Source organism: Bradysia coprophila, assembly GCF_014529535.1.
Source record: "Bradysia coprophila strain Holo2 chromosome IV unlocalized genomic scaffold, BU_Bcop_v1 contig_106, whole genome shotgun sequence".
Classification (NCBI taxonomy): domain Eukaryota; kingdom Metazoa; phylum Arthropoda; class Insecta; order Diptera; family Sciaridae; genus Bradysia; species Bradysia coprophila.
Genome location: NW_023503372.1, coordinates 3974933 through 3991049, shown reverse-complemented (window position 1 = coordinate 3991049; position 16117 = coordinate 3974933). Strand labels below are relative to the sequence as shown.

Sequence of the window (16117 nt, the reverse complement as noted above, 5' to 3'; positions counted from 1 at the left end):
TCGAATAAATATGACGGTGGGAAATGATTTGGGATACAATCGAAATACATGCAAAAAATCATATACAACCCGAGTAGCTGACCTTAAGTCCACATCAATTCTAATCACTTGTTACCAAAAATTTACTGAATTTACACTAAAATTTGCCGAAAAAGTTTCTCTGTAAATTTAAGGTAAATTCCCAGTGACAGATCCCGTCAGTGCCGGCCTTCTGATTTTTGTATGGAAAAATAGCAACGAAGTGCCTTTTAAAAAATTTCTCCATAAATCGCCCGAACAGTGATAGAAAAGTTAACGCGCTGGACGTGTACTGTACGTAGTGGACGTGTAAATTGGCTGGCAGACAGCTATTTTTGGATCGAACTTCGGGAACGTTTAGTACACGTGCACTGCGTCAGTAAACGTCCAGTACGTTTGCTCTGGTATCCGAAATAAAATGAAATTTTGATGTACATTATTTCGTCAAATTTCGTTCTTTTTAATTTTAATTTTTTTATTTTTCGTATTTTTATTCATTTATATCGTAACTTTTTCTTAGATAAAAATTTTCTCCATGTTTGGTGCTGGGTTTGAACTGGGGACCTCTTGATCTCAAAGCGGCGCTTCAACCAATGTTGCAATTAAGACATACTACATTGATAGTTGTATTGTGAAGCGTTGGTAGAAGTAGGTAAACGTGGAGCACGTTTGAACACAAAGTACTTATACATGCTATACGTTTACTTACATGACACACATATGAAACTTTGAAAATATTTTTTTTTATTCTAATTAGAACTATGGTATATGACAATGACCTAATATCGAGAATCGTAATCGTAATTCCTTCTTCTTCTTTTTGCGTAATATTTCGATATTTCAACAGTATGAGATTGGAACTCAGGGAATAAAACGTTTTGAAATTTAAATGACTGAATTTAATATTTCTGTTTAAGTGAATCCTAAAATCCTGATACAGATACATTCATCTCATGTACGTAAAGGACTTGACATAGTTGCTATTAATATAAAATGCACAGTGTACGAATGTTAACGCACAACAAGTACGATCTTTTGACATCATACTTACCATGCGTATACAAACATCCTAAACGTGTGCTTTTCTCAAACGTGTTGGGCGTATGAGGTAATTTTGCGATGAAGTTACACATACCAAAATTTTACACATGTCCTACGTCGACTACACGCGTGAGATGTATGGCACACATATCGTACGTAAACTTACATACGACAGGTTTGCCATACATACCCGACGCATACTATGCATAACAGAAGTATATCATACATATCCGAAGTACACCGCCAAAATTTTTTTTTATCAGTGAAGGGCTTTTTTGAGCCAGTCCGGCACTGGATCCCGTAACGAACAAATTTCATAGCCTTCGGTATTGTTATAGCATCCTTCCGTTACTGCTTTAAGAACTGTTGTCTGGTAGACATAAGTTCAATAACCTCAGGAAGGAATCAGCCCATAACTTGAAAACTACATGATCAGTTATAAATGTAGCAACAGGATGTGTCACATTAGCGAATTGTAAGAAATTTCATTCATTGAGCTCCGCTACGAATACTCCTATAAATCTAAATAAATGAAATTTTATTTTTTTTATACTTCGCTAATGTCATACGTCCCGTTTCTGTATTTAACTATTCATATGTAAACGGATTTTATCATCTTCGACCTTTGTCATACAACGAAGGCAAAATTATAAATTCGGTTTCTGGCAAATATATACAAGCCAAGGTACAAGTTCCATTAAGTCGCACCAATCTAACAAGCGAAAAATTATTCTGGACACCCAACAATGGATCTAAATCATAAAAAAAAACACCAACACCCACGACCTGTCGAAATGTATATGGTCCATCAACATCACATCAGGAAATTAAATAAAATAAGTGAACAAATGAGCATTGAGCCTAGTGCTGTGTGATCTTCAAATTTCATTCTAACGAATCATTTTGTCCAAAAAATAAATCAAACATTTGCCTACATCAACATAAAAATTGTAAAGGTCAGTCGTACCAATATTTTTCGATATTATTCAATTTCTGAAGATCACGTAACGAAAATAAAAAATAAAAGAGAAAAACACTTTGAATCAATGACCTGTCGATCACGGTTTTAAACAGAACCAAACAAAAAAATCGCGGCTTTATTTAATAAAGATAAATATAAGCGATGACAAAAACCAAATTGACTGGTTGACCTACATTCTACCCATACAACACTTTGTCGCTATCTGCATATTTGTCATGTTCAACTATAAAAGGTACAGACAGGTGTGTTTCAGTATTGAATTCAACAAAGTTGTTTAAAACTAGATTTGAAATTTTAACAATCATTCGGCTGTAATTACACCGATAGAATGACGGTTTTCGATAGTGAATAGACCAATTATTCATATTGTACCGAACTATACGTGAGAAAAGTCTATATGTAGAATAGTCTGACCGAATCAACTAATCCTCTTTAATTCTCTATTTTGCTATGCAACTCATCGTGCAACTTAATTCTTCTAATTATTACCGTCTGCTATCAACAGTGTTGATAAACAGAAGCGATGAGCTACCACTTAATTTACCACAGCAAGATGCAAGTTTAAACTAAATGAAACTGGAACAGAATATGGATCGCTTGAAAATATTGAGTGTGATAAGCAGATAAGCACATCTAGTAACAGTTCTTTGCATCACTTGGAAAGTTCTTCGACAATATCGTAAAGACCTTGAAAACTATCTTCAATCTAAATTTATCTTGAAAGCCAATTTCAAAGTGATCAAAAATATATTCGGAGTACCATTTAGTCACTGAGGTTCAAACACTCAACATCCACTCGATTTAACGGTTCATTTTGTACACGATGACAGTTCTGTTTTGAAACTTACACTCGGTAAATTTCACTGAAGTGCAGAATTCGCAACAGCTGGTCTTGCAACAGCTGGTGTTCATGCTATTATTTACATTAGTAGTGTATTAGCCTATTATTCACTCAAACTCACAAATGTGATTGAGTAAAAGCCGACAAATATACGACTGACATAAATAATAGCATGGACGTCCGTTGATAAAGACCAGCTGTTGCAAATTCTGTACTCCACCGAGTGAATTTTGTAGGTTCTACAAAAATCTTAGACTGTCCTGTAATGGAATTATAACTTAAATCGAACTTCCATTCAATATAATTCATTCCACGTGAGGTATGAACGTTAAATTAAGCACCGAAACGCACGCATGTAATGTATTACAGGGCCTAATTTTGAAAAATTGATTTTCTAAAATTTAAGAAGGTCAAAAAACACTGGAGTGTTGTTGCTGCTTATTTTGTAGTAATCCGATTTTTAGCACACGGTGAGCTATGGAAAATGCAGCACAATTGTCGATCTCAACAACACACGAGCTTGTGGACTAAATTTTCTATTTGTGAGAATTTGCCATTAGAAAATTCAACAATTTTAGAAAATTCAACAATTTTAGAAAATTCAACAATTTTAGAAAATTATGGGAAATCAATTCCCCAAAAATAGGCTCCGGTATTGTAAAGTCGAAGTCGAATGTGGTATGACTAGAATGTGGATCGAAATCGATAGATATTCTAATTCCACAACAGTTTCCAAAAATATTCATCTTTGTCAATGAATGATGTAGTGATTGGAAAAATATTTTCTGAGGGACTGTATCGTTCAAAGCTCGTGAGATTCCAGCACGAATGTAAAAAATCATTGAAGGTTCAAAACTGTACACGTCGGACGTGGTATGTTTGCGAGCACTTTCGTGCTAGAATCGCAAAGCTCAGGTTCATTTCATTTAATCGTTCAATCAAAGATGTTGGATTCCTTGTTGACGCAGACAAATCGTCTGTACTCTGCATAACATTTCCATAGGTGTTGCATAACTACACAAAATAGCCTTTGCTGCGTTCGTTGCGAACTTTAAAGTGTGTTATTAATTAATTTCACTTTCATCGCCGATATATCTTACACATTGAAAGCATTGAATGTATTTAACATGCAACGTTCTTGGCGTACATTATTGGGAAGGTTATTTAGTTCAATTATATATCGAAATTGGACGCTGACGATGACCATTTTTGATATAAAATTAAAAAAAAAACCGAACCGAGAGAGAGATACATTTGCTCCATGTTTCGATTTGTTTCTGCATCGTACCATTACCTTATTTGGCCACTTGTGATTTATTTCGCAATCATTTCGCATTACACATATGTTTGGTAATTTAGTCGGTAATTTATCTGGTGCTCTTGGGTTTCATATACAATGAACACAATGTGATACATTCGCCAGATTGGGATCCATTACGTATGATTAAAGTTTGTTGGATGTGAACGAGAAAAAAAAACATTTTAGGCAGATGGAACCGAAACAAGAATGAAGGTGAAATAAATCAATCTTCCAGGCCATGTTCACTGCTTTAAAAAAAAACGGAATTAAGACGCAACCGTCACAATAAGATTAAAATTTAATTCAGTATGATTGCAATGCAATTTATTACACCAGGATGATATACGAAAGGAAATTCAATTATTCTTAGTTTGTCTTGGAACTTAGCCATCGACCACATGGGCCACATGGGGCTAAGCTGAAGATGGATCACATCCAGTCAAACGATGGAATCTTCGGTAGGGTCAACAGGTGTGGTGTGGTAAGTCGCTGATCACCAGTGCCGGACTGGCTCAAAAAAAGCCTTCGGGCGTTGTATGGAGACGTTTTTCAAAAAGCCCTTCGTTGTCATTTATCCATACAAAAATCAAAAGGCCTTTCGGGAATCGCCCGAACGCCCATAGGGCCAGTCCGGCACTGCTGATCACAGCTAGGATTTGGATACATTCACCTCAAAATAGTTAGCAAGAAATTCATGTCTTTGGTTGCTTTTCTTAAATTCCAAAAGTTCCACTTCTCATAACATATTACACACATACACTATGTGCACATTACGCCAGTTGTCCCACTCTAAGCGTGCAAGAAGCGGTAAGTCCGAGTACAAATGGAATCGTACCAATATATCGTTCCAACGTGTGGAAGAGATTGCATTTACTAATTTCGGTAAGTTTTCGGTAAACAGCATAATATGCTGAGCATATGTAGGCCCAATTTGTAGGTAAGAGCATGTAAATTAATGCACTATTGATAATATTTACAATTGTTATCAGCTTTAGTAATTTCTTTCGGTGTCATTGTCGTGAGGCATAACATCGCACTGACCCAAAAGTCTATTTGGACCAATGCGATCTCACAACAATGACTGTAATGAAAAGTAATATCTGATGACAATTGTGCGTTAAGTTATTGCAGACGCTATTTACCGAAAATTTACCGAAGGCAGTGAATGCAATCTCTATGTGGAACGTGTGGGACTAAGCCAAACAGAGGGTCGCATGAATATTGCTAAGAATTTTGAGGTGAGTGTAAGATGTCTGGTAGATATCCGGTTGCAGTCATGAGCACCTAAAAGTGCCGCCGCACCGTGTTATCGATTCTATAACACACTGCGTCTCTTTTAGGTGTTCAAGATTGTAATCCAACATTAAATCGATTTAGCATACCGTGAAAAGTAATGAATTTTGTTTAAAAAACAATTAATTGCATCCTGGTCCTCTCTACTCTATACTCTAAATAATAAACAACCAAAAACTCAATTCCACTCTTCAATATGCACGACTGACTATATCGATCCACTGTAAAATCGGAACGATCCATACTAATTCAATTTAAAAGCCGTGCCAAATACAATGTTTAAACATAAGATTGAAAATTAAACATTTATAAGATGCTCTGTGTAGCTGGTTGTCATCGTCACACAAACCATATTATAAAATCAAACAAAACTGCAACAAATCGCAACATAAATCCGTATAATCTCTTCGCATTATACATTGGAGAAAAAAATAATGTTCTGATGAATGAATGAAACTGAAACTGATTCTGACCGTGTGACCTTCTTTAGTCTCGACTCAAGGTTGGCAACATTTTAAATTATTTCCATTATAACATTATGTTAATCGTCTACGACAACTTAAACTGGCGCAGTATGAAGTCAATATGGGTGTTTATGTGTTTATTGAAAATATCGTTTACGGATGGCCTGCATCTGATCACATCGATTACAGTTGGACGCATCTGTCGTATCGGGACCAGATCTATGGATCAGCAAGTCGATTGGTGAAGACGAAATATTTATTTTCGATTGTGGAGATGAGAAAGAAGAACTGGGACTTAAGAGTTTCTGTAAATCAATTTGTGAGAAACATATAAGTCGCAGCATAGGACTGCCCTACACAACATATAAAAACTTAGTACAACTGAGATGCAAGATTTTGAGAGAGTAAAAGTATGAAATTCTTTCACAAAATCATACATCTCCTTTGTAGTAAGTTTTTTATGCGTTGTAAGGCCAAGGGATCGTTACGCAAATTTAGTACCACGCCATTAACACTGCTATCACTATTTTAAAACGAACCAGGATGTACTTTTACACTCAAACTCTCAACAACCAGATACTCATCAGAAACATTGTATTCACCGCTAAAACAATCCGGTGAATTCAAGGCAATCGTTTCGTTCTATCAGTACAGAACAGATACAGACGAGAACATCAAACTGGTAAAAGGTCAATCAACCGATAAACACTATCGTATTTTTCCCCTTGTCAAGATTATTTAAAGGAGACCCTCTTCACCGATTTATTAAATCTTTTGCGTCGCTTCATGCAATTATTCAGATACGATACAGCACACACACCAAAAATCAATTATGAAAGCCGCACAAAAACCTTAAATTTTATGGCATTTTACAAAAGAATATTTTTTTCTCTCGAAATTTTATCTCGAACTTATAATCGTAACCATAAATTACGTTGTTTATCCGCACAAAATTCGCATATTAGACGGCAAAAAACATCGTTTTTAAATCGATTTGTTTAATTTGACATCCTTAAGCGAGAGAAAAAAAAACGTTAAGCTTCCTTCATTATCAATATTTTAATGATTGCTACAAAAAATAAAAAGAATCATCGCCAGCCAAACAGCTTTCATAATGAAATGTTAAAGTTTATTGGAAATAAACTAGTAAATGTTTGCTGTTTGCATATTATGATGGTGAAAAAATTTCCCGATTTGTTACGTAAACAGTAAACACACCACATCTCAGATGAGTGTTTTTTGATTGAGATTACTATAGAAGCAAACTCTCTGTGGAGATGACTTTTGTATTTTCGATATAAACCTTGTGTGTAGTCTAGTCATTTATACTAAAAATGAATGTCTTGATGTCACGATATATTTCTGGGATCCGAGAATTTGGCACACGTGAAGGGGGTGCCAAATTCCGTACATGAAGTGGAATCTAGCACATCCAGATTACCTTTTTTCCTAGGTTTTTGAGAATTTGGCACACGCAACGAAGCTTGTGTGCCAGTTTTGTGCTAACTCATTTTAATCTGGAAGTTATGATAGAGTCTGTGAGTCAATAAATTTGTCATTTTACGAGTTTTCGCAGTCAAAACTAATAAATTTGTCTTTTTACAAAATGACGCAAAAAAGCTAAGGCATCGAGATAAATTCAATAATTTGTCTCCAAACTAGAAAATTCGTCCTTTTACGAAATCTTGCATAAAATTTTTGATGACATACTGTATTTCTATTCGAATTTTCGTGTTTTTAGTGACTTTCAAAATGATTTATAAAAAAAAGTTTTAACTTTTTTTGGCATATGATACGAGACAAAGTGTCTTATAATTAGGTTCTTCATCGATAAAAAATAAAAAAAAAAATTGTTTGTAACTCAATTGTCGTTTTCCGACCCTATTGAGCAATCTTCGTCGAGCAGCTAAACGTTGTTCCTCGAATCGAAACATCACAATTCCCTAATTTTTGCCAAGCCTTCCCTTTATAGGTAAATAATGTTGACTAATAGTGACAGACGGCTAACTATGATTAGCACACCATTCACTTTTATTTATTTTTCTATTATGGCTACCGTGTGCCAATTTCCAAAGTTGCATGGTGCCAAATTACTCTTCAGATGGTGAATCTGGCACTGTGCTAAATTCACATTACAGTGGAAACTGGCACGCATCAAACTTGCATGGTGCCAATCTACCCTACCCCATATTTCTGAAGCGATAACTCCTTCTCCCGAACTATTAAGCCGCGAAGTACTATGTTACATAGCTTCTGACTCAGCAACAAAAATTACGAGCAAAATTAGGATTAAAGGAAAATCAAATTAAAATGATCGATTTTGAGGATTATTAGTGTATTGGGATTGTAAATCAAGTATAAACTTACATAGCGAACATTTGAACTGTTTTTATTACATTAACAGTGTTTATTCAGTGTAGAAGCTGCAACGCTGCGCATAACCTCGATTAACCGGTATTAGAAGTGCGCACAAAAGCTCGATTACGACACAGAATAAACCTCTGAAACGATCATTTTCATTTGATTTCCTTTTAATCTCACCTGCAATGCCTACGAGTTAGATAGATAGATTAAGTGGGGGGAATTTATATTCATAGACTCCTGCACCTTGGCCGCCAAAGGGCCTGTTGTGCGTGCCCACGTATTTTTTGAATATCTATCAATTCGAAATTATAGGGGGAAATAATAGATGGAGCTGCTAAACAGCATTCTTTGACGTTTTAAGTCATGATGGTGTTTACACCTCAGAAATCATTTTTTTGCGATTCCGATAATTTTTGTTAGACTATTTTACAGTCGATAAAGCCAATTAGTTGAAACTAATAGCAGACACTAATCATCCATGATTAGGAAAAACCATATGAGCATGTTCACACCGGGAGTCGAACCCGGAACCCATAGGCCATGAGTCCATCGCTCTACCGATTGAGCTAACTGAACAACTTGCCTACGAGTTACAACAGTCTTAGTCTTTCGACAGTTTGAAGGGTATACTCAGGAGAAAGGAAACAAAATGTCCTTTATTTTAGATGAAAAACAATAGTACTGCTCCTAGCATTAAAATAGAAAATATTCGGAGGCTGATGAAGTCACTCTTGGCTCTGTGTTTCTGTCGTACAAAATTTGAACAAAATTACGTAATAATTCGTCTAAGCCTTAGACCCTAAGGCATATATGACTCGTAAATACAATAATAAACTTTGAGCTTGAGTTTCCAAACAGCTTTTCCAAGTTTTAACAGAGTCCACCGTTTTAAAGAAGCTTGGGACACCATCCAATGAGCGTCAACACAAGGTATGGTCAAATGTCAAACTTTGTATGGAGCGGAGGACATACCGATTTCATATAATTCATCCATGGCATCCGGTTTGTATGAACAGACCATACCTGGTTTGTACATTCATTGACCACCATCCACTAGAACAATAATGGATGGTAACATGAACTGCAGTTACCATTTCTCTGCCACTCATATAACGACATGAACAGAGAAATGATAAGTTGGTATCAACTTATCACACTTATCATTTCTCTGGACAAAAAGTTAAATTAATGTTCTAAAAAAAACGGCAGCCCTAAACAAACCAAATAATGATTTTTTGACGTTTTATCAAAGTAAAATTCAAATCTTGCCCTCAGATAAATCGAATAAACCCAAAGTATATAAACATATTGACTATCGATTGTATATAATTAGTGTTGAAAAATCGTCGATAATTGAATCATATACTCGAGAAAAATGATTAATTGGGTCGTTGCAAAGACAGCTCTTGAGTATATGCCAATAGACGAAAAACGTGACCTCTACAAGTGTCACGATAAATTCAAAACCGTGGATGATATAGTCGACTGGAGCACATACGTTCGGAATAAATTTTCGTCCTGCATAGCCGAAAAAGATTCTCACGAAGAGGATGAAAAGATCCAGACAGATGTTAATGTTGATGCTGATGATGAGGATTATGAAGCTGAAGCTGATGATTATTATTATTATGATGAAGATCCTGATGCTGATATTGACCTTGGTGACGATGTAGAATCATCAGAAAGCAGCGATGATGACAGCATGGAAGAAATTACAAACGATAACAATAAACGAGTTTTTCGAAAAGGGAATATCAAAGGTTCCACCGAAAACGATGCCTCGAAAGAAAACACAAGCACTGGCGATTCATCTGTGATCGCCACTAATGAAGCTGTTCAATCGGACGACGAAAAGAAAAAGGAGTTCGTTAATAGCAGGATATCAGTGTTTATCGGTGACATTATATGCCTTGAAATCGATGCAATCGTAGTTACTGCTAGTGAGGAACTATTTGAAGGCGGACGTGTTTATAATCCGGTTATTTGCGCTGCTGGTTAGTTAGTCAAAAATTATGTTCCAATCCTCAGTAATTGTCAATTGAATTGGTATAGGTCCTATGTTTCTCCGAGCTGAATGTGGTGCAATGGGTGCCTTGGGTGAAGGCGCCATTGGAAATGCTAAAATTTCCGGTGGCTACAAACTACCGGCAAAATATATCATACACGCTGTCGGACCAAAGGGCGAACATCCTGATCAGTTGAGAAGTTGCTACAAGAGGGCAATGGATTTGCTGAAGGAACATAAATTGGAAACGATTGCGTTTTCTTGCCTATCCACCGGCATTTATGGATATCCGAATGAAAGCGCTGCGAATGTTGCACTAGAAACGATTCGGAATTGGTTGGAGGAAGAAGAGTACAGTGCCAAAGTTAAGCGAGTAATTTTTTGTTTATCGGATCAACATGATATTGACATCTATCACAAACTGATGTCAGAATATTTTCCACTACCAAATAGTTTGGAGTAGACAGATTTATTTATTTGCCCAATAAAAGGCACTGATATAAACATAACACGAGCTACTACAGCCGGTGTATTTTTTATAGATACTCTTTGCCCTGCAACAAACAGAAGTACTCTTGAATAGAGAATTTTAATTCAGAAAAACTCTGAAAACTCCGAAAAATTTCGAAATTTCAGATTTTTTTAGAATTTAAATTCTCAAAAAATAGGCCCTGCAAATGTACATGTATGCTTCTAAGCTATTTTAGAAAGTGTGCTGCAAATGTGATTTCAATAATAGTAAGACAATGAACAACTATCGCGTAATTATGGTCAATGAAGTCAATGCTGTGACAAATTATGGTCGAGGTGAAGTTAATGCTTCGACGGAGGAAATTAGGATCTCTCTCGTTTCGTACCGAAATGTAGTTAATGATCCAAGGAACTTTGAAATCCATTATTAATTTACTCTTGTACTATAATTAATTGCAGACGCATGTATCTTACAACGATTTCGCACAAAACTCTGAAACAAAATAAAGACAAAAAAATATCGAATATTCTTCAAAATCGAATTCTTCTTTTTCGTAAATGCTGACTGATTGCTCATACGGTGGTGTAATGAATTTTTATATATCTTTTACATGCTACATGCGTCGAAAACCGTACTTTTCATGTTTCAAGCACTTCTTTCGACGCCCTTAGCATGTAAAATCCATTACATAACTCGATATAAAAAGTGAAAAGTCTCGTTTTCGCGTGTTTATTGACCTCGGCTTCGCCTCGGATCAACCAAATTCACACGAAAACTCTACTTTTCATCTTTTTATCCCTAGTCATGTAAAATACTATTACAATCTCGGCTATGCCTCGGATCAACAAAATTCACACAAAAACTCTACTTTTCATCTTTTCATTCCTAATCATGTAAAATACTGGTTGCGGGTCGAAAATCGTTCTTTTCGGCATATTTGATGAACTCTGTAAAAAAGTGAAAAGTCAAGTTTTCTTGTGTTTATTGACCTCTACTCGGATCAACAAAAGTCAGAAAAGTCCTAACTTTTTAAGCGGGGTTTGAATGGAAAGTTCCGACGTGTGCTGAAAAAATCCTATCGAGGTACGCTCTTAAGTTCAAATCTTTCACATCGTTTTTTAAGCTTTCAACAGGAGAAACGAAAAGTGAGTCGTTGAACTCACTCGTGTGGAATGGAAGAAAAGAGAGATGATACTGTTAAATGATGGAATTTATATGGAACGATAGAGACAAACAAAACCCATAAAAACTTATCTTGCGTTAAGTTTAATCGTCCAATTTCGGTGATTTTCTGTTCTTGATTTGATGAGTTAAAGGTGTCAGTGAAATAATAGTACATTCTGTCTTGCTAAGACATTTTTTGTTGTAGAGTGTATGGAGGTTGTATTTCAATCCGACGGCGAGAAATGCATTACACACGCCTCATCAAAAAATTTCCCAGTATGACAGTACGGTACTTTGTTGTCTTGTGCAAGGCTGTAAACTTTGGGGAGGTCACATACAAAAATTAACCTCCTGTGACGATTCTCGTCGCCTTGATGATGTGGTGTAAAAAAAATTACATCTAAAATCATCAGAAGTGTTCCCGCGTATCTAATAAAATGGCGATCTGCATGCCCTCCCCCAAGTTTACACCCTTGGTCTTGTGACCAGAAAATGCGAGAAACCGGTTTTGAGCAAGACAAGTAATGAAGCATTTTTTGGCCGCAAGACAACAAAAATCTTTTTTTGCTTAACAAAACGACTCAATACCGTCTCGCTTAAAACCGGTTTTTCGCATTTTCTGGCCGCAAACCAAATACTGTACTGTATTGCTGAGTATTTTTTGTTTCCACATATGGGATGCGTTCCTCGTCTTCGGCTCGAAACACAACTTTTAATATGTCTCAACCAAAAATGTCCCAGCAAGACAGTAACTTCACTACACAAGAGGTTTTGAAATATTTTACTGCGTTAAGCGAAACTAGTAGGAGTAGTTGGATACCGGTTCTCCTAACAATTTGCTTTTTCCGGTAAGTCCAAATAGCATTTAATAAGCATTTTTCGTGTCATGCTGAAAGGCATAAATTTTGGATAGGTCCTTCCTATATACAAAAATTTTGTTCATTGGTCATGTCACCTACTCGCTACATAGCGGAAATCAATTTTCTGCATGGGAGACATTATAGAAAATTAATATTTCGGTGATTGTGACACCGAGTCCTTGGGCGAGAGGGACATAATCATTCAAACAAATCCATTTCCATAGTAGTCTCATAGATAATGTACGTTCTTTTGCAGCAAATTTTTAGACCCGTACGAAGTACTGGGGTCTTATAGGTTTACGCATACGTTTGTAACACGTCCCCCTGAGTAAGGGGAAACCTATTGTGGTTGTCTAGAGATGCCAAATCCGCGAAAAAAAAAAATGTCCGTCTGTCCGTCTGTTCGTCTGTCCGTCTGTTCGTCTGTCCGTCTGTCCGTCTGTCTGTCTGCACGATAACTTGAGTAAACCGCATCCGATTTTGAAAATTCTTTTTTTTCCCGTTTGGTAATGTCAAAAGACAGGCTAAGTTCGAAGATGAGTGATTTTGGATCGACCCCTCCCGAGCTGTGGCCCAATAAGTGCTTTACGGTTTTTCGAAGATATCTCCGGACATTTAAACGTTAAACTTGTAAGTGATACGTCAAATAAAAGGTATTTACTATACCGATCGACAAAAAAAAGTTTATGGAAATCGGATGACCGACTCGTGAGTTAGACCCCTTGGTGTGGAACAGGCACAGGGCGGCAAGCAGTTTTTGCTTGTAGGTCGGCCACATTTGAACATATTTCGTCTGTTTCAGCTTTATTAGATAGGTATTGACCGTACCAATCAGGGAATTTTTTTTTTATGAAATTATGTTCTCCGGAGCGTGAGCTAGGTCTCTTGGAGTGAGCTCTTATCTGGCTACTCGGAAGTACAGTGAACGTGGTGTATTTTGACAATATCTCGAGTAAATTTTGACCGAATTTCATGAATTTTTTTTTGTTTGAAAGGTATTAACGAATGTAAAGCGTCTGTACTATTTCCGGTCTCCTAACAAAATGGCTGCCGGCGACCATATTGGATTTTAGTAAAACGATATAAAGTGGGAAAATTTGTACTTAGATAGTTTCTGTTAACATGGAAATAATTTGTTATGTGTGAGGAGTTTCAGGGATTCCATATATGGACATCTATATATACCTATATACAGCTATATTGAGCTATATACAGGCATATAGAGCTATATAATAGCATATATTTATCTGTGAAATGTTTATTTATAGTGAAATATAGTTAAATATAGCGGTATATAGCTGTTTAAATAGGAATTTATGAAATTTGTCTTCGTACGGGGCTGTCTATATTGCCTCCGGCAATTTAGTTGTATATGATAACAAGGCAAAGAGTGGATAATGTAAGTGATTTTAAAGGGAGAATAGTTTTTCAGCAGAGAAGAAAATGAAGTAAGAGAAATGAAGAGTTTCACATTAAAGGCTTTTGATACGAATAGGTGTTTCGTACGGGTCGGCGTTAGCTATGTTTTTTTTGGCGATACCTATTTGCCTCACTAGAAAAACCTTCCGTTGAGTAAAATATGTGAAATATAGCCAACAGATGTACACGATAAACTCTGTTTTGAATTTTCTAGTCCAGTAATAAATTGAAAATATTAATTCAGAGAGACCTAAATAAAATCGATTCAAAACTCAAAATTTGAAGAGTCCGCTGTTTCAACGAACCTTGGAGTCACAAGCGTGGTTAAACAACGGCAACCCTAAATTAAACCGCGCAAATTGCTGACATTTTGATAACCTAAAAAGTAATTCAGGTCAAGCGAGTTCGTCACCAAGCTAAAGCTTCAGTATCAATTGTACATCATAACCGTTCGACAATCAGCCTTTTTACGTCGATAAAGATGAACTGGAAGGAAGCGAAGTCATTTTATTTGTCTATGCCAAAAATAATAAAACGTACGGAATACGATTGTGGCAATGAATTCAAAACCGTGAATGATATAGTCGACTGGGGCATATATGTTCGGACTGATGAAGGTAGAACTAGATTAGAGGCATATTTTGCCGAGAAAGAAGCTTACTTAAAGAATAAGAAGACCCAGACCGATGCATCAGTGACCAGCAAGAAGGACGCCTTGGATGAAAATAAAGGAGTCGACAAATTGTTGGCACGCGCAGATGGTGCGAAAATGGAGGTCAAACGAACGAGTAAAGCTGGCGATCAATCAACGGCTGATGAAGTTCCCGCAAAAATAGTGAAGGCTATGAGAGAAACGTCAAGCACCGATGAAAGTTCAGGATCAGGAGAATGTCAAGCTGGTGACGGATCAAAGACCACCAAGGAATCGGTAAAAATGGAAATGGAGTCTGTCAGAGAAACGGCAAGCCCTGATGGAAGTTCAGAAAGTGAATCAACGACCACCGAAGATACTGTAAAAACGGAGGTGGAGGTTAAAAACGAAAGGATAAGCACTCTAAGTAAAGCTACCGATAAATCAACCACCACCGACGATGTCGCAAAAATGGCAAACGCTGGTGAAGGTGAACCTAGCACATCATCTAAAGCTGTCGTCGCTGCTCAACCGAAAACCGAAAAGAAATTTCCAAAAAATGATGTCGTGAATAGCAAGGTATCATTGTTCATCGGGGACATAACTTTCCTTGAAATCGATGCAATCGTAAACGCTGCTAATACCGTTTTGCTTTGTGGCGGAGGCGTTGATAAGGCGATTCACCTCGCAGCTGGTAAGTTAATGAAATGTTCCCAACCTGATAAATAATTGACAGTTGAATCGAATTCCTTCAGGCTACGACCATCTCCGAGCTGAATGTGCGGCATTGAAAGATTGTAAGATTGGCGATGCGAAAATTACTGGTGGCTATAAACTACCGGCAAAATATATCATACACGCTGTCGGACCAAAGGGCGAATTTCCTGATGAGTTGAGAAGTTCCTACAAAAAATCAATGGATTTGCTAAAGGAACATGAATTGGAAACGATTGCATTTCCTTGCATATCAACCGGCGTTTTTGAATATAGAAATGAGGAAGCTGCTATGGTTGCATTGGAAACGATCCGAAATTGGTTGGACGAAGACGAGTACGCTGCCAAAGTTAAGCGAGTAATTTTTTGTTTGTTTCTTCAAGATGATATCGACATCTATCACAAACTGATGCCAAAGTATTTTCCATTCGAGTAAACAGTTTGGTGTAAACAGATAATTTACTTGCTCAATAAAAGGCACTGATATGAACATAACGTAACGCATCTAAGTTTCTAAGAAATTTTTGGATTTAGTATTCTACAGGGTAT

At 36.6% G+C, this 16117-nt stretch overlaps 3 protein-coding genes across 5 annotated transcripts in view; 2 read left to right on the top strand and 1 right to left on the bottom strand.

The window, feature by feature from the left end:
- The window catches only part of LOC119070965 (msx2-interacting protein), a 59985-nt gene that overhangs the window by 2617 nt on the left and 41251 nt on the right, over positions 1-16117 (bottom strand). The window lies entirely within an intron of this gene.
- On the top strand, positions 9525-10829 carry LOC119070993 (ADP-ribose glycohydrolase MACROD1-like). The gene is made up of 2 exons (XM_037175586.1): positions 9525-10297; positions 10356-10829. The coding sequence occupies exons 1-2, from the start codon at positions 9679-9681 to the stop codon at positions 10769-10771; spliced, it is 1035 nt and encodes a 344-aa protein (XP_037031481.1). The 5' UTR covers positions 9525-9678; the 3' UTR covers positions 10772-10829.
- On the top strand, positions 14597-16063 carry LOC119070986 (ganglioside-induced differentiation-associated-protein 2-like). Its single transcript, XM_037175576.1, has 2 exons — positions 14597-15548; positions 15610-16063. Exons 1-2 carry the CDS (start codon positions 14705-14707, stop codon positions 16002-16004), a joined length of 1239 nt encoding a protein of 412 aa, XP_037031471.1. The 5' UTR covers positions 14597-14704; the 3' UTR covers positions 16005-16063.

Excerpts from the sequence above, each read along its gene's own strand:
- LOC119070993 (XM_037175586.1), top strand. The coding sequence starts at position 9,679 with ATGATTAATTGGGTCGTTGCAAAGACAGCTCTTGAGTATATGCCAATA. Across the intron at positions 10,298-10,355 it reads TCCGGTTATTTGCGCTGCTG|GTCCTATGTTTCTCCGAGCT; the intron begins GTTAGTTAGTCA and ends GAATTGGTATAG.
- LOC119070986 (XM_037175576.1), top strand. The coding sequence starts at position 14,705 with ATGAACTGGAAGGAAGCGAAGTCATTTTATTTGTCTATGCCAAAAATA. Across the intron at positions 15,549-15,609 it reads GGCGATTCACCTCGCAGCTG|GCTACGACCATCTCCGAGCT; the intron begins GTAAGTTAATGA and ends GAATTCCTTCAG.